Here is a 24,056-nt window from a genome sequence, read left to right as displayed (position 1 = left end):
ACATAGTCCCATATTTCTTGGAGGCTTTGTTCATTTCATTTCACTCTTTTTTCTCTAAACTTCTCTTCTCATTTCATTTCATTCATTTGATCTTCAATCACTGATACCCTTTCTTCCAGTTGATTGAGTCAGTTACTGAATCTTGTGCGTTTGTCATGGAGTTCTTGTGTCATGGTTTTCATCTCTATCAGTTTGTTTAAGGACTTCTCTACATTGGTTTTTCTAGTTAACCATTCATCAAATTTTTTTCCAAGGTTTTTAGTTTCTTTGCGCTGGGTTCGTAATTCCTCCTTTAGCTTGGAGAAGTTTGATTGTCTGAAGTCTTCTCTCAACTCGTCAAAGTCATTCTCCATCCAGTTTTGTTCTGTTGCTGGCAAGGACCTGCATTCCTTTGGAGGGTGAGAGGCTCTCTGATTTTTAGAATTTCCAGCTTTTCCATACTGTTTTTTCCCCATCTTTGTGGTTTTATCTACCTTTGGTCTTTGATGATGCTGACGTACAGATGGGGTTTTGATGTGGATGTCCTTTCTCTTTGTTATTTTTCCTTCTAACAGTCAGGACCTTCAGCTGCAGGTCTGTTGGAGTTTGCTCGAGGTCCACTCTAGACCCTGTTTGCCTGGGTATTCGCAGCGGAGGCTGCAGAAGAGTGAATATTGCTGAACAGAAAATGTTGCTGTCTGATCGTTCCTCTGGAAGCTTTGTCTCAGAGGTGTACCCAGCCGTGTGAGGTGTGAGGTGTCAGTCTGCCCCTAGTGGGGGATGTCTCCCAGTTAGGCTACTCGGGGGTCAGGGACCCACTTGAGCAGACAGTCTGTCCATTCTCAGATCTCCAACTGCATGCTGGGAAAACCACTACTCCCTTCAAAGCTACATCTGCAGAGGTTTCTGCTGTCTTTTGTTTGGCTATGCCCTGTCCCCAGAGGTCGAGTCTACAGAGGCAGGCAGGTCTCCTTGAGTTGCGGTGGGTTCCACCCAGTTTGAGCTCCACCCAGTTCGGCTACTTTGTTTACCTATTTAAACCTCAGCAATGGCGGGCGCCCCTCCCCGAGCCTCGCTGCCGCCTTGCAGTTAGATCTCAGACTGCTGTGCTAGCAATGAGGGAGGCTCCATGGGTGTGGGACCCTCCGAGCCAGGTACAGGATATAATCTCCTGGTGTTCCATTTGCTAAGACCCTTGGTAAAGCACAGTATTAGGGTGGGAGTGACCCAATTTTCCAGGAGTTGTGTGTCATGGTTTCTGTTGGCTAGGAAAGGGAATTCCTTTCCCCCTTGCGCTTCCTGGGTGAGGTGATGCTTCGCCCTGCTTCGGCTCTTGCTTGTTGGGCTGCACCCACTGTCCTGCACCCACTGTCCGACATGCCCCAGTGAGATGAACCCGGTACCTCAGTTGGAAACGCAGAAATCACCTGTCTTCTGTGTCGCTCATGCTGGTAGCTGGAGGCTGGAGCTGTTCCTATTCTTCTATGTTGGAGCCTAATCCCATACATCATTTTAATTAAAACAAACAGAGAAAAAAATAGCTGCTGCAACAGGAAGAGGCTAAGTAAAACTTTTCATCTTAACCAGAAGGGATTTACACTGAGCCTTAAGGACTTGAAAACCCAAGCAAGGACTTGAGATGGGAGAAGGGGTCATGTTTAGGGACTGTGAGTGGCCCAGCTTTGCTCTGCACTGCCGTCCTCACTCTCTGCTGGTATGAAATCCAGCAGCACTCCAAAGTATTCTTTTCCCTGAAGTTTTTCTTTTCCTGCATCTCTTATTTCAGGGACCTTCTCTGAGTCCCCAAAGCAATTAACCAGTTTTAAGCAACATCATGGTGTAGCTGTTGCATGAAGTGACTTAGAACTGTTTTCAAGGCCGGGCATGGTGGCTCACGCCCATAATCCCAGCACTGGGGGGCCAAGGTGGGTGGATCACAAGGTCAGGAGTTCGAGACCAGCCTGGCCAACATGGTGAAACCCTGTCTCTTCTAAAAATACAAAAATTAGCTGGGCGTGGTGGCAGGCGCCTGTAATCCCAGCTACTCGGGGGGCTGAGGCAAAAGAATCACTTGAACCCAGGAGGTGGAGGTTGCAGTGAGCTGAGAACACACCACTGCACTCCAGCCTGGGGGACAGAGCAAGACTCTGTCTCGGGAAAAAAAAAAAACCAAAACAACTGTTTTCAGCCCTGGCTCTGCTACTCCCTAGTGACACATTCTCAGACAAGTGACCTGGGTTCTTCAGGTCTCTGCTGACTTCCTGTAATAGGGCAGCAGTATTTGATAGAATCCACCACATGAGGCAATATGTGGATGTATGTAAAGTCCTTAGCCAAGGGCTTGGCCCCCAGCATAGTTACAACTGTATTACTACATGTTCTCTTCATGCCTTTATCTTGCCCTGTGTTGTGTTATAATAAGGCCTTACTCCTCTTACTAGAGGGTGACCTTGTAATTCCTATAGTTTATGTTCTCAAATTTAGGGATACATAAAAACCAACTAAAAACAATAAAATGCCCAGCCACAGCATCTACACCAAAAGAGTCTAATTTACTGCACTTGGTGAGTGCTGTGGGCATTTTTGTTTTTCAACAGCACCCACAGTGGTCCCAGGTCTTTCCCTATTGCAGGACTTCTGAACATCAGTACTGCGGACATCTCTGACTGGTAATTCTTTGTTGCCAGGGGCCGTCTTGTGTATCTTGTGTAGGATGTGTAGCAGCATCCCTGGCCTCTACCCATTAGATGCCAATACACTCTACCCTACTTCCATTGCAACAACCAAAAATGTCTTGCAGGAGGCATTATCAAATGTCTCCTGGGGTTGGGGAGGGATCGTACCCAGTTGAGAAGCACTTCTCTATAATTATTGCCTGAAGAGTTAGCACAGTGTCTTGCATAGCTAGTGGTGCTAAGGGTATGTTCAGTTGATTCAAACTCAAATGGGCTCCATGAAGTAACTCTCACGATGTCAACAACACTGACAAACATTCTTGTCTGAGGCTTCTGTGTACTGCAAAAGCCACGTATTCAAACTGTCAGAGTCTTCAATTTGAGTCTCTTTGGGAGGACATCACTATTTATTCATTTCCTAGCCACCTACTAGGCTATATTCAACACCTAGTGCTATGATTTGAATGTTTGAAATTCATGTTGAAACTGAATCCCCAATACAATAGTATTAAGTGGTGTGGTCTTTAGGAGTTGGTTAGGTCACAAGGACCCCTCCCCCATGAATGAGATTAAGGTGTTTATAAAAGTGACTTTGCAAATTGTTCAGCCCTTTTTTGCCCTTCCGTCTCTTCTGCCATGTGAAGACACAGCATTTGTCCCCTCTGGAGGACCCCGAGTTCAAGGCACCATCTTAAAGGCAGAGAGAATAGTCCTTGCCAGGCACCAAATCTGCTGATACCTTGATCTTGAACTTTCCAGCCTCCAAAACTATGAGAAAGAAATTTCTCTTGTTTATAAATTACCCAGTCTATGGTATTTTGTTCTAGCAGCACAACTGTACTAAGACATCTGAAATGCAATATATATTTCAGAAGGGCATTTTCTAAGGGGAAACTTATTGAGAAACTATGGGTTTTTGCCATCTACCACGTAGTAATATCTAGTTTATTGAATGGACTAAAGTCAGTGCAGATGGTTTAATTTTTTTCCGTTAATTGCCTTCAGACATGGTCTGTTGTATCTCTCTTCTCATACTGAGATGACGTTTCAAGTATTGAAAGGTCCGCTGAGTCTTAATCAAAATTTCACCCTTATACTCAGTTTCCAACTACAGAGAGAAAGAGCAAAAACCATATCAAGTTCCCCATCTCTGTGGGGGACTAGTCTCAGTGCTCAGGATCAAGCCTGAGCTAGCAGAAATAGGAAATGTTTTGTCTTGGATGAGAATTTAAAAGAAGGCAAATATTTTCCACCTTCTTGGAACTAGCTTGATGCCCTTCAAGCCTCATCAGTAGCTGCTTACTGTATACATTTCTCCTTTCTTCTCTTCTCATCGTAGAATGTTTTAAAAGCACATGGAACCATTGTAGCAACCCCAGGTTCCTTGCTATTGAAAATAGCTAATGTACTTGCACAGGTATCTAACCATTACAGAAATGCCTACAAATGTTCGTAAGGCAAAAATAATGACATGGCCTGGCTGTGGGGAAAAAGGGCTCAACAGCATCAAGAGATGGGACAGGTGCTCGGAACAATTGGACTGCAGATGGCTGCTGTTGTCACAGGGTTGGACCTGCAGGACTTCCTCAACAGGACAGCTTCCTCGCAGTACCTGCTGTTCCAAGCAGTGGGGTGCAAAAGAAGACTGTCCAGGAAACATATGGTCCAGCCATCACAACTGCACGTCCGTGTCAGCGGGGAAGGCTCCTTTTCCTCCTCAAACACATCTCGCCTCTGTCCCCTACACCACATTTACTGTCCCTTTCTATTTATCTAATTCTGTCCCTCCCTCTCCACTTTAACACAGGTTAACCCTGCTCTTCTCTAAAGTTCATCCGAGCTGACTAAACCTGCTTCAGTTCCCTTTCAAGGAACTGTATTTCCCTGAAAAAGGAAAACCAGGAATGTACTGTCAGAGAAGTCAAAGGAGGGAGGGTTTCTTGAGGGTGAGGTGAGAATTTTCCATTGGATTTTGCAACAAAGAGGATGTAAAAGCCTTGATGCCTTATGGTGTCTGGATCAATGATCTCTAGGGTTGCCTCTTTAGCAGTAAGATCCCCTTCTGTGTTTGCAGGTGGAGAGGAACAGAGAAAGAGGAAGAGAGAGATATGTAATTCAGCTTACTGCCACCAGGGAGCACCAAAGACAAGTCAATAGATGCGGGCTAGGGCTAGAGCGGTTCCCTCTTCTAAGGGTCCACTTAAATCTGTCTCCGAACCTTATAGAGGGAACCGTGAAGATATAGACCCCACGCATTTTCCGCTTTCCACATCCTTCCTACAATAATTCGCAAAATCCAGGCCGACAGAGAGTTTGGCGTGGCAGTCGGTTGTGCACCGGGACAGTGGAATGAGACAGCCTAAATGGGACCACTCCACCAGAGTGGAGAGGCTCCACTCTGCCTCTGCCCCAAATCTCCAGGCTTCTGTGAATATCCTCCGTTGCCACCAGCCACTGGAGGGTGGGGGTGGAGAGTGCAAGCAACAGCTCTGGATGCTAGCCTCGAGTCCGCCCTCTCCCTCAAACTGCACGTTCTGCCACTGGTCATCTTGTATCTCTTCCTCTCTCTCCGTCCACACCGTCCAGGCAGCATAGCTGGAAACAACAGTCTCCCACTGGCTAGCCTTATGTCCCACCTTCCTATCCATCCTTTTCACTGTACAATGCAAACGGCCTTTCCCTTTTTAAGAAGACTTTGTGGTCTCCTGTTGCTCTCAGGACAAAGTCCAAACCTCACCCTGGCACCCCAGGCTCTTTGGGATCTGATGGCTGCCCGCCTGCTCAGTGTCATCTTTACCCCAAATTCCTCCGAATCTCCACGACTGTTCATCTCCCCCTGCCACCCATACATCTATTCTCCAACCATACTGAAATACTTGTACTTTCCTAATTATATTGGTTTCTCTCTTACCTTGGTCTAACAGTTGGTACACCTGCTCTCTAAAATATCCTTCTATCCCCGCGTCCCCAGCCTCGATAACTACCACCTTCCATTAGGATGAAAGCTCAGACATCACCTCCTCTGAGAGGTCCTCAAAAAGCCCCACTCTCAGGCCAGGTAAGCAGCCCTCCCTCTTGTGATTGCATTCTCCACTCAACCCCCAGGCTGTAAGCGTTGTGTTGGTCCCGCTTTCATACTACCCCTGGCACATCGCGTGGCGCTTCCTGAGCTCTTAGTAGACCTGCGTGAAAGGCAGACTGAACCGCACGCCTGGCCGGGGGACTGCGCAGACGCCTGAGAACACGTGGTGGCGCTGCGGCCAAGTGGGTCGGGAGTGCAACCTCTTCTCCACCTTGCACAGGGATGCGCTCCGTTGTCACCACGCCGGATCTTTAAGGTTCAGACAGTCTTCTGCAGGCAGGGACACTTTGTGTACTGCTGTGAAGTCGGTGACATATGTTTGGGTACTGACTCTTGGCCTGGTGCCTGGCGCCTTTATTGAAACTTCAACGCTGAGGAGCTCCCTTCTTCACTTGAGATCCTGTGCAATCCTGCCTTCCTTAAAAGCCCCGGTGCTTAATAAACTTTTTGTTTTCCGTTCTGCTTAAATATAGGAGATCAGGATTCAAACTAATGAAGACTCTAGGCTATTCAGGGGCTTGGTTCTCTGAATAATTCCTCACACTCCCGCACTCTGTTCCTGCATAGTGTCTTGAAAAAGTACACAATACAATTAGCTAGTGGTTGGTGAACTGGGTGATTCAATGATTCAAAAGGATGGTTACTATGGGCATTTCAAGCTTCATGGTAGGGTAGCAGGAGAGAATGGACTTTATTTCCCCTTGAATTTATTAAAGACTCCAGATAAAAACTGCCCACGTCATCGCTGGGTAGGGTCAGCCACAAGAGGTAGGACAGCCTGGAGTACTGGGCTGGCTGTTTCTTGCCTTCCTGGACTTGATCCCACTTTCCTATGAGAAAGCACCATCAAACTGTGCTTTGAGATCCTTATATTTTATTTCATAAACCACAAACATGATGAAGCAGAAAGAGCCCTGCTTGGGAATCAGAAGCCCTCTGTTTTGGTCTTGGCCAGGACTTTTGAGCAAGTCACTTTGCCAACCCAAGCCTTCGTTTCCAAGTTTGCAAAATGAGGTTGCACCAGAGGATCTTCAAGGGTCATACAATTCTAACAGCATGTGGATTACTGTGAGCCACGTTTCCGTGTGACTTGGGCAAGTTACCTGATTTCTCTACATCCTAATTTCTTTATCTGTGAAATACCAATAATAGTAGTAACTAGCTCATGGGCTTGTTTTACTTTTTTAACTTTCGCTAATTTACCAAGATGACTACATGCCCAGCACACTTTAAAATTTATTTTTTAAATTGACAGATAAAGTTGTATTTACCTTGTATAACATGATGTTTTGAAGCATGTATAATTGTGAAATGACTAAATCAAACTAGCAACATCTGTGCATGGGTTTTATTTTATTGAGATGAATACACATAACATAAATTAGCAATTTTAAAGTGTATATTACATTCACAATGTTGACAAACCAGCGTCTATATCAAGTTCCAAAACATTTTTATTACCCCTGAAGGAAACTTTACACTCATTAAGCAGTCACTCCCCACTGGCCTTCTCACCCCAGCCCCTTGCAACCACTAATTTGCTTTCTGTCTCTATGAATTTGCCTATTCTGAATATTTCACATAAATTAAATCGTACAATGTGTGACATTTTGGGTCTGGCTTCTTGTACTTAGCATAATGTGGCCAAGGTTTATCCACATTGTGGCATCTGTCGGTACTGTGTTCCTTTTTATGGCTGAAGAGTGTTTCATTGTATGGCTACACCACAATTTGTTTATCCACTTATCCATGGATGGACATTTGGTTTGTTTCTACCTTTTGGCTGTTGTGAATAATGCTGCTATAAACATGGGTATATGTGCACTGGTTTGAGTTCCTGTTTTCAGTTCAGCTCACGGGGTTGTTGTGGGAACTGGACACATGGTTACTACCTAGTCGGGGCATGGGGGCACCACTGATGCCTTTAATATTATTCTGAAGGTGTGCAAAGAGGGTCCTACTGGGGATCTGTCCCAGATCCAGGAGCCAGATCGCACTTTCTCTCCATGACTGGTTTTTAGTCTCTGTTTCTCTTCATTCTCACTTACTGTCATGGATGGCAGAGAAAAACCAGAGCAAAATGAATAAAGTGGACAAGGTAGGGGAGATGTCATGGGAAATGAGAATGGGAGGTGTATGGCTGGGGACAGCCATTGGGAAAGTATCATGAAGAAGGTCGAGGGTCAGGAAAGATGGTGGTGGTCCTGGGAAGGATCAAGACTCTGAGGTGGGTTTGGAGAATGAGAAGTGCATGTTGTCGACACCAGTTCCTGCTTCCATAGGGGTTGGGGTGGGGATGGGGCACATGCCACTGGCAGAATATGATCAGGGCAAGGGAATGGCTCAGGCAAGGATGAGTAAGGCAGCAGGAGATGGCTAGATGAGTGAATTGGTGGTTTTGTCCGTGACTCAGGATTCTGGCTGTTAATGAGGGGAGAGTTAGTGCTGAAGCTGGGAATGAGCTCTGGGAATTGTCAGCGTGAGGTCGGGTGACAAAATAGTAATAAGCAAACACCAGTTATTAGAAAGCTAAAGCTGCCAGGAAGGGCATGGTCTTGGCTGCAGGTGTCCCTGTTGGATGAGAATTGGAACATGCTCCTTGTGTGTGCCTGGCAAGAACGGAAGCCTCTAAGCGCAGGGTGTGCCACCGTCTTGAGTTCCAGGGAAACTCTGGTTAGGTGCCAGAGGAAGCAGAGGAAGACTGTGTAGCTTTAGACAAAGCAAGTTTTTCCTAACGTGGAGTAAAGTAGCTGAGACCTAGATAGGTTTCCTTCTTGACCCGAGGTTCAAGAGAACTGAAAGGAATTGCTCCCATCTTCACCCACATACTGGGAATCTGGATACAGGGCAAGAAGGTGGGATCCTGTACGTTGGTTCAGTTGAGGCTGCAAGAAAGTGGCCATGTCAAGTGTGTGCATCCCTGAATTGTCTATTCTGGCCTCAGTTATTGGTTTGATGAGATTCCCTTTCCCAAAAGTCAAATAAGGAGTACCCTGTGTGGGAGACCTTTCAGGGTGTATAGGAGAACAACAGTCTTGGCATAGACGAGGTTGTGAATCTGCAGGTTGCTCTCTTTGATGAAAATAACTCCGTCCTAACGTAGCACTTAGGGGAAGTGCCAGAATTTGACGAGGGAGGGAGCCTTGAAGCCAGGGCGGAACCACATTCTAATACTATTTTTTTTCTGCACATTGCATGCTGTCCTTTGCACATCCTTCAAGCCTCTTGCCTCTCATTCTTTTTATTTCACAACTCACAAGTAACTTCTAGAGCCTCCTGAGAGCACCCATGAGAATTAGTGTTTTTTGAAGCTGGAATGGAATTTAAAGACCATCTTATCCAATCCTCCCATTTAACAGAGGAGGAAACACAGGCTGTGAGATTCACTCACAGGGAGGTTACCAGGCAGATGGGGGTGAGGAGTAGGGGGAGTTGTGGGGTGGGGATTGAAGAGTCAGGACTATAACCCAGGTCTCCAGGCTCCCAGCCCAGTGCTCTTCCCACTGTTGTGCAAGCTTTGAGAGCTCATGTGTGGTTACAGGAGTTTGTACGTCCCTCGGGGACCACTCAGGAGACAGCACTTCACTGCACCCATCCTAAGAACCTTGTTAGGTGTTAGTGGACACTAACTTGTGAATCAAGGAGACCACGCCCATTACCAGTAAGAATCATTAAGGATCAAGTGCTGAAAATCTCATTCAAGACAGAAGTAACAAAATCAGAGGAGAACATTAAATGTCAGGGTCAAGGGAATATGGAAAATTCTACATAAAATAATGTGGCATATAAGGTTGGTTCAAAAAAGAGAGTATAGAGAAACTGGACTTCTTTTATGGATGGAGGAGGGCCTCAGAAAGATCACAGCATCTTGGGAAATGGTGATATATTTAAGATTATTGTCTGGGCTGGAGAAACCAGATGTCCTCAGGACTAGATAAGTAAGTTATAAATATGCCAGGCACACAGTTGGCATAGAGAAAAATGGGAAATTTTGAGAGGTTTCCTGACAGAGAAGGCTGTAGATTTCCTTCTCAGTGAGACTGCTGTCACCCTGCCCAGCCAGAGGCAGTGGCAAGACCTGGACTCTGCTAACATGCTATGGCTTCCCCTCAGATGGCAGGGACAGCGCGCCATGACCGAGAGATGGCAACCCAGGCCAAGAAAAAGCTCACCACGGCCACCGACCCCATTGAAAGACTCCGACTGCAGTGCCTGGCCAGGGGCTCTGCTGGGATCAAAGGACTTGGCAGGTAGGACTCAGCTACGGGTAGCGGGAAATGGAATGGGAAGGAACGACTCGGCGAGGTGAGGCTAATGTTGGCCACGTGGTCTTGGGCAAGTCATTTCCTCCTAGGGTTCAGTTCCTTATTTGTAAAATGTGGAGTGTAGAAGAGTTGATCTATGAAGTCCCTTATAGTTTTTGGATCTTAGTCCCAGATTCAGCAAGACTCATATCTGCTACAAGACAGTGCAGCTCTGGGAAAATATGAGGTAAAGGGAGAAGCAGCATGTGCCCTGGCATGGAGATGCCTACCAGGACAATGAAAGGAACTCTCTCTGCAGCTGTGATAATAAAGTCCAGGGTGGAAGAGGGAGGAAGGAACAGCCATTTAGCCCTAATTGCAGAATTTGGAGTTTTGCTCTCAGGCAATCATTTCTCCGTCACTTTGAGGGACACTGGTATTGCTTGTCAGATAACTGACAGCTCACTGCCAATGAGGTTCTATCAGCTGGGTAGCTCCTGTTCTCCCACCCTCTGTCCTCTGAGTGTGAATAGTTTTAAGGACTGAGAAACCCAAGGGGAAAGAAGATTGTGAGCCTCCTGAGGGCAGGTCCTGTGCATCATAACAAACTCCATCAAGAGCCTGCCATGGGCCAGGCATTGGACACATCTCAGGGACCCTTGGGTGAACAAGGCTTCTTAAGCCCCCATGGAGGACTAAGACTATGGAGTACATGAGTGATCTAAATGTATCTCAGTGGTGTGAGAAGTTGTATATTAGAGAGTACAGGATGCCAATGGGAGGGAAATCCAGCCTTGCACCCAGCTGATGTGAAAGGCTTCACTTCCAGCAAGGTACTGAGTGCCTGGGAGACAACTCTGAACAGTCCCAAGTCTCAGACTAAGCCCAGATCTGTCAGAAGGCCAGGCAGTGGGGATATGGACCCTGGTGGCCAGGCTGCCCCAGTCCAATGGGAAGACCAGTCCCCATGCCCTCAATATTGTGCCACTTCAACCTCTACTCTGTTCATCATGGGTCCACATCATTGTCCTTAGTGCAAACCCTTGAAGAATCCTCTCTTCCACTCTCTGGTTCACTCAGTGGAATCCCTCCTGCTGCCTGTGCTGTCTTCATCCCATACCCACACTGCACACTGTGTCTCTACCAGCCTTTCTACTGGGAACCAGTCTACGGTGAACAGACACCATTCCATCCTAGACCTTTTGCAGAATGTGCCGTCTGCCTGCCTTACTGACTTTGGCCTTCTCTAAGTACCTCCTAACTCAAGTGGAAGCTGCCCCTTCTCCTCCACTCCTACCTTAGGATCAGTTGAAGACTAAATACTCTCCTTCAGTCTAACTCCAAATCCCAGGTCATATTCACCCCTTTGTTCATTTATTTCTTTCCCATAAATCCTGTCTTAGAAGGGCATCTCTTCAGGTTAGACTCTGCCATCTTCCCACCTGCACAACATTTAGCATTCTGTGAAGTGTTGGCTCCTGGCACCATCTTTCCACCCTGTCTGAGTCTTTACCCTGACCAAGATCAAGATGACTTTATCATTTATAACCTTGACACCTTCATTTTTTGACATGAAATTCTCATGGTTTTCAACAGTATATGTTCTTTCTTAGTAATTTCCAATTGCCTTGTAAATGTAGATACTTCTCTAGTATCTAAATTTTCAAGATTCTTTTGCCAGTATCCTTAATTTATCAGACACTTTGGCTACTCCTGAGTTAGCACATCTCTACTCTGGCCCCTTGCCACATTCTTGGAATGATATCCGTTCCTGAGATACAAACTAATTTCACCATATATATATATATACACACACACATATACGTGTGTATGTGTGTGTATATATATATATAAAATCAGGAAAGATATAGCTAATTAGCCAACTAACTAGTGAATATCTCTGTGTGGTTGCCTTACAGAGTATCTAATCCAAACAAAACAGGAGTCTTTTTTTTTTTTTTTTTTTTTTTGCAAATACAGCTTCTTCTGCAGCCCCTGCTGTCTTCGTGGTATTACTACTCTTCCAGGTCCTTGGGTTGAAAACTTTAGAATTACCTTCATTAGCCCACCATATTGACTCCTTTATTTTTATAATATCTTGAAATCTTTCTTTTTAAATTTTCATTCCAATTGCTCAAGTATAGACACTCAACATTTTTTCACTGGACTCTTACGATAGTATTCTTACTGGTTCCTTTGCTTCTAAGTTTTCAGTCCTCCAATTCATTCAACCCACTGTTGCTAGAGTTCTCTTAGTTCTCCTATTGCTAAAGTTCTCATTATTTTGATAATGTCACTTCAAGTCAACCATTTAATGACTTTAAAAATGACTTGCTAGTAAAGTTCAAACTTTTTAGCATGTAAGGACATTTAAAAGTCTTTAGATTCTGATTACTTCAACTTTCCATCTTTTATAAAGATTATTCTTTAATTGCTGGGATACATGGGCAGAATGTGCAGGTTTGTTACATAGGTATACACGTGCCATGGTGGTTTGCCACACCCATCAACCTGTCATCTACATTAGGTATTTCTCCTAATGCTATCCCTCCCCTAGTCCCCCACCCCTGACGTTCGTGTTCCCATGTGTGATGTTCCCCTCCCTGTGTCCATGTGATCTCATTGTTCAACTCCTACTTACAAGTGAGATCATGTGATGTTTGGTTTTCTGTTCCTGTATTACTTTGCTGAGAATGATGGTCTTTGGCCGGGCGCGGTGGCTCAAGCCTGTAATCCCAGCACTTTGGGAGGCCGAGACGGGCGGATCACGAGGTCAGGAGATGGAGACCATTCTGGCTAACACAGTGAAACCCCGTCTCTACTAAAAATACAAAAACTTAGCCGGGCGAGGTGGCAGGCGCCTGTAGTCCCAGCTACTCGGGAGGCTGAGGCAGGAGAATAGCGTAAACCCAGGAGGCGGAGCTTGCAGTGAGGAGACCCCCCCCCACCACACCACCCTGGGGGAAAGAGCGAGACACCGTCTCAAAAAAAAAAAAAAAAAAAAGAATGATGGTCTTTTAATTGGGGCATTTAGCCCATTTACATTTAAGGTTAATATGATTATGTGTGAATTTGATCCTGTCATTATGCTGCTAGCTGGTTATTTTGGCCGTTAGTTGATGCAGTTTCTTCATAGTGTCGATGGTCTTTACAATTTGGTATGTTTTTGCAGTGGCTGGTACCAGTTTTTCCTATCCATGTTTAGTGCTTCTTCAGAAGTTCTTGTAAGGCAGGCCTAGTGGTGACAAAATCTCTCAGCGTTTGCTTGTCTGTAAAGGATTTTATTTCTCCTTCGCTTATGAAGCTTAGTTTGGCTGGATATGAAATTCTGGGTTGAAAATTCTTTTCTTTAAGAATATTGAATATTGGCCCTCATTCTCTTCTGGCTTGTAGGGTTTCTGCAGAGAGATCCACTGTTAGTCTCATGGGCTTCCCATGGTGGGTAACCCAAACTTTCTCTCTGGCTGCCCTTAACATTTTTTCCTTCATTTGAACCTTGGTGAATCTGATGATTATGTGTCTTGGGATTGCTTTTCTTGAGGAGTTTCATTGTGGTGTTCTCTGTATTTCCTGATTTTGAATGTTGGCCTGTCTTGCTACATTGGGGAAGTTCTCCTGGATAATATCCTGAAGAGTGTTTTCCAGCTTGGTTCCATTCTCCCTGTCATTTTCAGGTACACCCATCAAATGTAGATTTGGTCTTTTCACATAGTTCTATATTTTTTGGAGGTTTTGTTCGTGATTTTTTATTCTTTTTTCTCTAATCTTATCTTCACGCTTTATTTCATTAAGTTGATCTTCAATCTCTTATATCCTTTCTTCCACTTGTTCGAATCAGCTATTGATAGTTGTGTATGCTTCACGAAGTTCTCATGCTGTGTTTCTCAGCTCCATCAGGTCATTTATGTTCTTCTCTAAACTGGTTATTCTAGTTAGTAATTCCTCTAACCTTTTTTCAAGGTTCTTAGCTTCCTTGCGTTAAGTTAGTACATACTCGGTTAGCTCAGAGGAGTTTGTTATTATCCACCTTCTGAAGCCTACTTCTGTCAATTTGTCAAACTCATTCTCCATCCAGTTTTGTTCCCTTGCTGGCAAGGATTTGTGATCCTTTGGAGGAGAAGAGACATTCTGGTTTTTGGAATTTTCAACCTTTTTGTGCTGGTTTTTCCTCATCTTTGTGGATTTATCTACCTTTGGTCTTTGATGTTAGTGACCTTTGGATGGGGTTTTTGTGTAGACGTCATTTTTGTTGATGTTGGTGCTATTCCTTTTTGTTTGTTAGTTTTCCTTCTAACTCTGCTGCAGGTCTGCTGGAGTTTGCTGGAGGTCCACTCCAGACCCTGTTTGCCTGGGTATCCCCAGTGGAGGGTGCAGAACAGCAAATATTGCTCCCTGTTCCTTCCTCTGGAAGCTTCATCCCAGAAGGGCACCCACCAGATGCCAGCTAGAGCTCTCCTGTATGAGGTGTCTGTTTACCCCTGCTGGGAGGTGTCTCTCAGTCAGTATGCATGGGGGTCAGGGACCCACTTGAGGAGACAGTCTTTCCCTTAGCAGAGCTTGAGCACTGTGCTGGGAGATCTGCTGCTCTCTTCAGAGCCAGCAGGCAGGAACATTTAAGTCTACTGAAGCTGTGCCCACAGCCGCCCCTTCCCCAGGTGCTCTGTCCCAGGGAGATGGGAGTTTTATCTATAAGCCCCTGACTGGGGCTGCTGCCTTTCTTTCAGAGATGCCCTGCCCAGAGAGGAGGAATCAAGAGGGGCAGTCTGGCTACAGTGGCTTTGCTGAGCTGCACTGGGCTCCACACAGTTCAAACTTCCTGGTGGCTTTGTTTACCCTATGAGGGGAAAACTGTCTACTCAAACCTCAGTAATGGTGGCCCCCCTCCCTTCACCAAGCTCGAGCATCCCAGATCAATTTCAGACTGCTGTGCTGGCAGCAAGAATTTCAAGCCAGCAGATCTTAGATTGCTGGGCTCTGTGGGGGTGGGATCCACTGAGCTAGACCACTTGGCTCCCTGGCTTTAGCACCCTTTCCAGGGGAGTGAATTGTTCTGTCTCGCTGGCCTTCCAGGGGCCACTGGGGTATGAAAAAAAAAAAACTTCTGTAGCTTTTTTTAGGTGTCTCCCCAAGTGGCCGCCCAGTTTTGTGCTTGAAACCCAGGTCTCTGGGCATGTAGGCACCTGAGGGAATCTCTTGGTCTGTGGGTTGCAAAGACCATGGGAAAAGCATAGTATCTGGGCCAGAATGCACCATTCCTTATGGCACAATCCCTCACAGCTTCCCTTGGCTAGGGCAGGGAGTTCCCCAACCCTCTGTGCTTCCCGGGTGAGGTGATGCCCCACCCTGCTTCTGGTCACCCTCCATGGGCTGCACCCACTGTCTAACCAGTTTCAGTGAGATGAGCCTTGTACCTCAGTTGCAGATGAAGAAATCACCCGCCTTCTGCATTGATCTTGCTGGGAGCCGCAGACCGGAGCTGTTCCTATTGGCCATCTTGCTCAGATCACCCAACTTTCTATCTTAATTTCGTTATTTCTTCCTTCAGAGCTGTCCTCTAGCTTTCTGAGATGCCCCAAGAATACTCTAGAAACTGCCATTGCTCTGAAATGCATCCTTTCTCCCTTCACTTAAAACCACTAATTATCCTTTTTAGTGTTTCTCTTTCAATAACTTCTTAAGACCAGAGACTGCATCTCGTTCACCTTTTTATTCCTCTTTACAGGGCTTAGTGCAAAGTTTCATGCATTATAAATTCCTAAGCAGTGAATTTTATTGAATAACACATGGTGGCTTAATAATACATAATTAATTTCAGATTTATTTATGTTTTACAAAGAAACTGATAAGTTCACTTTCTGTAGCACTGCTGTCTGTTCATTAATTAGTTATATGTGCTTGTTGTTACTGGAACATTATTATTTCTAGGTCTTCTTGGCTGACAAAACAAAGAAATATGTGTGTGTGTAGTAATCTGCATATAAACATTTTTTGTTTATTTGTTTATTTTTAAAAGACAGAGTCTTGCTCTGTCACCCAGGCTGGAGTGCAGTGGTGCGATCTTGGCTCACTGCAACCTCTGCCTCCCAGGTTCTAGTGATTCTCCTGTCTCAGCCTCCTGAGTATCTGGGATTATAGGAGCATGCCCATGCCTGGCTGATTTATTGTATTTTAGTAGAGATGGAGTTTCACTGTGTTGCCCAGGCTGGCCTTGAACTCCTCAGCTCAGGCATTCTATCTGCCTCGGCCTCCCAAAGTGCTAGGATTACAGGCATGAGCCACCACGCTTGGCCTAAATATTTTCATATGTAATGATTTATGTCTATATTAAGCTAAACATGAATTCACACTGATGTCTCCAACTCTAATCCATGCCTCTTTTCCTATCTTATCTCTAAATTCTCACTTCCACTTTGAGAAACCTGGCTTCCATCTTTGTTATCCATTTACTTGATGGTTCAACTTCAGTATACATGTACATCAGTGTCAGAATTGTTAACCTGTATCCCTGTGGGAAACAACTTTATCAACTAGAGTACAGTAAATTGTGTGCAGTTCCTGTGTCCTTACAGACTCTACTCATTTTCAAAATACTTAAAGCAGCACCTGTCTCTCTTATCCCTTTACCCCTTTTGGGGATGTTTTGTTCTTTCATAATACAGTGAGATTTTCTTGTCACAGTTTGCATTCCTTCCTGTGATTTTCTGACTTCCTAAATCATTTTTTTAAAAAATTCATATGCATTAAGGTTTATGCCTTGTTTTGTAAAGTTCTATGGGTTTTAACAAATGTATAATGTCATGTATCCACCATCATAGTATTATAAAGGATAGTTTCATTGACCTAAAAATCCCATGTTTCACCAATTCAATTATTTCCTCTCCCTTTCATCTTTTTACTGTCTCCACAGTTTTGTCTTTTTCAGAATGTCATGTAATTAGAATTATACTTTGTGTATGTGCGTGTGTGTGTGTGTGTGTGTGTGTGGTGGGAAGAGGCTCTTTAGTTTTGGAAGGGAGGGTGCAGAGAAGAATTTAAGACTTTTTTATTTTTATTTGACGAAACCCTGAGTATGGATTTTTTTTTTTTAAAAAAAATCTTTACACTTACACCTGTTCTTTGTAAAATTCTTCTTAATTTTTGTGTGTATTTTCTTCAGAGTGTTTAGAATTATGGATGATGATAATAATCGAACCCTTGATTTTAAAGAATTTATGAAAGGGTTAAATGATTATGCTGTGGTAATGGAAAGGGAAGAGGTGGAAGAGCTTTTCCGGAGGTTTGATAAAGATGGAAATGGAACAATAGACTTCAATGAATTTCTTCTCACATTAAGAGTAAGTGGCCCCATTAATCAGTATATCTGGTGAGTTTGGCTTTCACGTGGTTTGGGTTGGCTACCTTGAGGTTTTGTTTTCACAAGTTGTTAGTACACTGTGGGGAGGGGGATGAGCAGAAGACTGTGAACAGACTTAAGAACCTTTTGGAGCAATCGTAGTGCTGCTTATTATATAATAGCACACAAATACTATTTCACATCATTGAGGGGAATAAGATATTTTGTCACATAGGATACCAAAAAATCTCATTTGCTTATGTATGTCTCTGCATGTATTCTTCTATTTTTGTAGCCTCCAATGTCCAGAGCCAGAAAAGAGGTAATCATGCAAGCTTTTAGAAAGTTAGACAAGACTGGAGATGGCGTTATAACAATCGAAGACCTTCGTGAGGTGTATAATGCAAAACACCATCCAAAGTACCAGAATGGGGAATGGAGTGAGGAACAAGTATTTAGGAAATTTCTGGATAACTTTGATTCACCCTATGACAAAGATGGATTGGTAAGTAAAACAGTCTAATCCAGGGGAAATTTCTTCAATTTGAAATTGTAAGTGGGAAATAGGTTCAAACCCTGTTCAAACCCTATATATTAACACGTGGATATATATTTGTAGTAAATAGAAGTAAACTATTTCCCTAGGAACCATCTAGAAACTTCCCCGTTGCCAGGGGAAACTTTCATGTTACTTCAGTTGAAAACTAATATATGTATGTGCACGCACACACTCATAGACATATATTGACATATATTGGTAAGGGATCCACATAAGTGATGACCTGTCATCTGGGGAATGTGATGTTTTGATTAAACATGCCATTTTATGGTTATTATATTTACCATACTCAGCTAGTTGCATTCCAATGAACTATAATAAAACATTTAACTTTGAAATTAGATCGTAATTTAATTTTGGGAAACAGATTTACAAGGCTTTTCAGGATGTTTTAGTGCCTTCACACTCATCCTTATGAGCCTCATTTGTCATCACACTTTGTTATGTGGAAATGCCATTTGAAGGTAGTTTTCGGTAAAGGGGATGCCAAATAACAGAATTTACTCTGATTTATTCTTTAGTGTGCTTTGAGATTAACTTACATTTCTAAACTGCACTGAATTTGAAAACAAAATCAACCGCCCCATCTCCATTAACTTTTATCTTCAAGTTACAAATGCATAGCTTGGTAGGGTAAGGAATTATATAGCTCCATGACTGTGTCTAGGCTGAAATGAAAATGTCATCTGTCCTTTATCAACAGCCATAAATGGACTTTTTAGGAAAAAAAACAAAAACAAAAACAAACAACCAGAGCCAGTTCTGTTCTTAGGTGACCTAAGGATTTTGGTGATAAGGAAAGGGGGTTATCCCCTGGATAACAGTCAGCAGCAGCACAACCCCAGGGTTCATTGTCTCTTAAGCCCTTTACAGCACAGGAAAAGATTAGTGGCCCAGTGGACAAGAAGACGGTGGTTAAGGGAAGAAGAAATAAACCTTCCTCTTCTGAAGGGAATGTCCTCCAACTTTTTAAATGAAACTTTGTGATGAGTCTCATTAGCAAGGGGTGGGGGATAGGAAGGTGACCTTTCTGTCCTTCCTGCTGCCATTTCCCAGTCAGGGATGGAGATATACCCTCTATTTCAGGCTGAGGATTGTGGAGGCAGGTTTACAAAAGGGCCGAAATTCAATAGGGCAGCCAAAATCTTAGGGACAGAAATAAAAACTATGTTTTCTTTCAGTATTGCTGGCCTTGATCAGTGAGATGTCAGTGGAAAAATAGCCAACTGCCATTTCCCCAAATTAGCCCACCCCTTTGTGGATCCCAGAGTGTGTCTGCTTCCTCTCTGCAGGTGGTTCCTTCTCATTGCCAGGGGAAACCTCAGCTACCCTTTTCTCAACAAAAGTCAAAATCGCCAGTTGTGATTCGGCTGATTCAAGTCTGCACACAACCCTTTTTGATATTTATCTTAAGAAGCCACATTAAGCTCTCAAAAGCTCATAAAGGTTATTGAGGTTTTTAGCAGTTATAGCACTTGATGTCATCTGAATGCTACAGACCCTGTATTGATACCCAACTCTGGCTGTTCATAATCATCACCAAGAGGGTTTATTAATAATGTAGATTGCTAGCTGTACTGCAGAACCACAGAATCTGAATTTTTGGAGGGTGGAGTCCGAGGCTTCACATTTTAATGTGTATCAGATGACTCTTACACTCATGCATATTTGTGATCCTTAGCTCTAAAATGTTCAGAAATGACTGTTTTAAAATTACTAAATATAATATGCACATGATACCATTTAGCATAATAATGAATCTGGGCAACATTTTTGAGCACATATCAACTGGGCATTTGCTAACGGCTTACCAGGGATACCTCATTTAATAGACATAATAAAAGTTTTCTGAGAAGTGATGTGTAATTCAAACTTTTGCACGCTGAATTATATTTTAAATGCACAAGAAATTGTTGATGTAGAGGAACTCCATGGTAAAGTCTTTTATGAGGAGAATAATTAGCTTCTAATTTACCTCTTGCAAGTTGAATTATTTTGCATATGAAGATTTTTTGTGTTGAAGCATAGCTCTACTTGAAGCCAGTGTGCTCATTTATGGTTAAAAACATCCCATATAAGGCAAAATTTAAAATAATGCAAAAAATTCAGCATAGCTCCTAGTTAAGGATATTGTTTAAACTTGATAATCTAGGCTAAACTCTCAAATACCCAAAAAGGTGCTGGAGTTTGCAGCAGTCATGGAATTTGATGTCATAAATCTTGCACTAATACCCTACTGGACTCCCATAGCAGCTGGAAGCCATTTGGATGGAGGTGTGAAGCAATCAGATAACCTGTGAAACAAACTTTCCTTACCCCTTTTCTATCACTAAACCCCACCCCAATTTGGTGACACATTTACTTCTTATTTTTTAATATCTAAGTTTTGAATTCTTCATGTGTATATATGACTTTATAATCACCATATTTTTAAAAAGCCTCTTAGGCCTTAAGCCCTTCAGGGAATATCAGTCTATTACCTCATCCATCTCATAAAAAATTTTTAAATAATTAAAAAGATGTTAGGTCTATTACTGAGTGTATGTATTAATAGTAACCTAGATTTGCTTTAGGATTTTTCTGATGAATTTAGAGCTGAGGAAAAGGGATTGTATTGTGACTTCCATTATCCCCATCTGGGACCTTCCCCTGTATATATGATATATACCTTGTCACATAAATGTAGCCTAGTCAAGAGGCCTGCTAAAAGTAAGAGTGCCCAGTCTCTCATTTTTTCTAATATCAAATAAAATGAATAAGGATAGTAATTATTGCTAACCAGCAATTTACTATGATGAGGGCAAATTTATGGGAGATTAGAGAATTTGCAATTCAGGCCATTCCCAATAAAAGTTGAGTCTCAGAAAACAAGCAAACACCTAGCTAAGAGTAACTGATGGCTTTTTCTGAAATGATCAAATACATTAGCTCTGACCTCTGGCTTGACATCATCTGACTTCCAAGTGAGATTTAATGCTTCCTTTATCTTTTGCTCATCTTGGATTCCTTCTCCATTCTCCATCAGAGCCAGCTCAACTCAGGTCACCCCATCCCATTGGGGGAGTTTGGGATGGAAGCATGGGGGTTTCGATACCAGTCTCAATCATGTATTGGTGTTTCAGTTAGGGTTTGCTTTCAATCCAAGAAATAGGAAATCTTATTAAACATTGGAATACACAAAGTAGGTTTTTTTTTATTCTACTTGATGTTCTCGCTTAAGTGGCTTAAAGAGAACACAGCTGAGGTCTTTGTGATTTTCCTGGCCTTTCCTTCATGATCTCAAGATGGTTGCCTAACTTCAGCCAGCACATCTGAGTTTCAGGCAGCAGGACAAAGGAGGGAGAAGGAGGGAATGAGAAAGGGCTAGAGCCTGCATAAGGAAAGCAAAAGCTTCCCTAGAAATTCATGTCAGATTTCTGTTGTATCTTATTGGTGAGAACTCTATCACTTGGCCATCCCAAACTGCAGCTGCAGGGGAGTCTGGGAAAGTGAGTTTTGAGTCCTTCAACTTTCATGGGAGAGAAAAGCTAGGGACAGGAATATTACAGTGGATTTGGAGGGAGTCTCACTCAATGGCTGTCACCCCTGGTCAACCAATAGACAATAGAAACAACAAAGTAAAAATATTAGGAGTTTGGTAATTTTAATTAAAAAATAATTAGCTGTAAAAATGTTCCTCAAACTGTCACAGTAAAGTGCACAGTCAAAATGGCTCAGGGTCTCGTGTATAACGCTTATACTTTACTTGCTATTTGCTGTTAAAATGATCCACTTACTTTGTTGGAGTATTTCACCCCTGCGGCCTTTTTGAGGACTAAGACTTTGTCTTAATTATCTTTGATATTCCCTGTTAAATTATTGTAGTGTGCACAACAATTAACTGGGATGTTTAGATTTTTAAGTAGTAAATTCCGCAACCACTTGCTTCCGAGATTCTGATTTAGCAGGTCCATGTAGGGTAGAGCCTGGGGACCTAGGCTTATGACAGGCACCCCAGGTGGTCCTGATGTAGGTGGTATGGATCCACACTGATAAACATTTCCCTGGAACCTCACAGAACATGAGAAAGATAGAGAGAGGGTAATAATGATGTGTGAAACTAAATGTAATCCCTTAATGAGGGAATTGAAAACAGAGGCTGAGGAATCCAAAGGAGGAGAGGAATAAAGAAGTTCAAGAAAGGGGGACGCAAATGGTATCCTAATTTTGACAGAGGCTGTATGCATGTATTGTAGATGTGTATTTACAGTTCAACTATGAGTTGAGTTCAAATGCCTTTCTTTCTACTGCCCTTCCTTATGTTTTTAGTGGGAAGGGGTGGTATGAGAGAGAATTATGGATCCTGTGACTTTTCTTTCTGTTCACTTATAATTTCAGCAAACAGGAGAAGGGGGTCAGTCGTCTCTTATGATTCCTGGAAGGCATAAGTATGTCCCCAACTCATCATGTCAACCGACATGGTTAAATTAGAGTGTACATATTATCTAGACCTGTCAAAAATAAGACTAATAACTGTTTTTTCTTCTTCTCCAAAGGAAAGTAATATAAAATCCCAGCATAGATAAACACATTAGTCGATATTTCAAAGAGATGGTCATGGGTGTAGAGTGGAGAGAAGCCAGGATGGGTGGGAGGCATGAAGCAGGGGTAAGCTTTTTAGTCACTCTGGGCCTTGAATGAGTTATTTATGTGTTAGAAAAGCTTGCAACCCAGGAGTGTTTAACTAGAAATCTGTTTCTTCACCCACAGGAGAGAACTCCATTTCTGGAAAGGAAAACATCACTTATCCTGACACAAGGACATGAAATGTTATTTCTGACGTGTCACAGAAAGACAGAAATAACTACAGTTGCAGAGCACTTCCTTCTTACTCTGAGTTTCAGTCTCCCTTATCTGAACTGAGGGCTCCCACCCTTAGAGAAAAGATGACAACCTGTGTCACTTTCCATTTAGGTTGGCTTAGAAACTTTCAAGACTTTCTTTCTCTCTTCCTAGGTGCTGTTCTCACACCATCCTCAACTTCACTTGTTCTTTTGTGTTAGATCAGTTCCTCAGCCATGATCACACACACAAAGAAATCCTCTATTTCCCTTCTGTTTACAGGTGCACAAGGTGGGCCCCCATTGACAGAGTGAGAAGCAAAGTTTTGTTTTTGTTTCTAACTTTTCCACTGCAGGTGACCCCCGAAGAGTTCATGAACTACTATGCAGGCGTGAGCGCATCCATTGACACTGATGTGTACTTCATCGTCATGATGAGAACCGCCTGGAAGCTTTAAGCATGTGACCTGGGGACCAGGCCTTGGGACAGCCATGTGGCTCCAAATGACTAAACCTCAGTTCAAAAACCAGAATCATATTTGATTTCACACTCATCCTAATGTTTTTTTTGTGTCAAAATGCTGCATTTTCTGGGGCCAAAACCAGGCAGAAATAAAAGACATCGAGTAGCCAACTGTGAGCTTGCCTTCCCTGAGACTGTTTCCTTTGCTCTAAAATAGAACTTAAATAAAATGAGCTCTGTAAATCTCCTAGTGCTGTGCTGATACATGCAGGTTCCTAATCAACTTTAGGTTTTATCCCTTGGCTATTAATGAAAGCTTGAGTATTTTAATGAAAACGCTCACCCATGGACTCATAGTTTTTTTTTTTTTTACCTCTTTTGAGATGATCCGTTTCTAGGTGAGATGACAATTTATCTCTTTTTATGACTGATTGAAAGTCTTTAAGTGTTTCAGTGTCATTTGGGGACCAGAAGAAGACCACGTGTTAGCCTCAATTTCTACAAGAAAATCTTGAGTTTCACTGCCTAGGGTTTAGGGAAGCCACAGTTTGACAAATAGATTTAAAATGATTTATTTAAATAGTCATTTTAAAGACTAGTGTGAGAGAGGAGGCCATTTCTGTGAGCAGTAGATCCACGACTGTTCACAGTACTCCTGTGGCTAAAGTTTTGAAACTGGACTGGGCGCCCAGATTTTATGTGGGACATCTTGCCCTGTGTGTGGGCAGGCTATCCCAGAAAGCCTCCACCTGGTGGAATGTTTACCTCTTCTCTCTCTGCTTTCTGCCAATTATGTTGAAATTCCCACCAGCGAGGGCTGGGTGCAGTGGCTCATGCCTGCAATCGCAGCACTTTGGGAGGCTGAGGCGAGTAGATCACCTGAGGTCAGGAATTCGAGGCC

At 43.3% G+C, this 24,056-nt stretch overlaps 1 protein-coding gene across 4 annotated transcripts in view; it reads left to right on the top strand.

The window, feature by feature from the left end:
- The window catches only part of CAPSL (calcyphosine like), a 36,877-nt gene extending 13,476 nt beyond the window's left edge, over positions 1 to 23,401 (top strand). For 2 of the 4 annotated variants that reach the window (XM_021939284.2, XM_003899575.5), the window contains 4 exons: positions 9,850 to 9,986; positions 17,137 to 17,314; positions 17,609 to 17,818; positions 23,049 to 23,398. In XM_021939284.2, the coding sequence (XP_021794976.1) occupies positions 9,850 to 9,986; positions 17,137 to 17,314; positions 17,609 to 17,818; positions 23,049 to 23,150 (627 nt within the window). In that variant the 3' untranslated portion in view covers positions 23,151 to 23,398. Of the gene's footprint in view, positions 1 to 6,558; positions 6,831 to 8,877; positions 9,152 to 9,849; positions 9,987 to 17,136; positions 17,315 to 17,608; positions 17,819 to 23,048 lie in introns of those variants that run through there. The other 2 variants (XM_031666106.1, XM_009208262.4) reach the window with 2 other exon arrangements.
- The last annotated feature ends 655 nt before the right edge of the window (positions 23,402 to 24,056 follow it).

Source organism: Papio anubis, chromosome 5 (genome assembly GCF_008728515.1).
Source record: "Papio anubis isolate 15944 chromosome 5, Panubis1.0, whole genome shotgun sequence".
Classification (NCBI taxonomy): Eukaryota; Metazoa; Chordata; class Mammalia; order Primates; family Cercopithecidae; genus Papio; species Papio anubis.
Note: the sequence above shows the minus strand (reverse complement) of the source record. Positions and strands in the feature narration are given on the sequence as shown.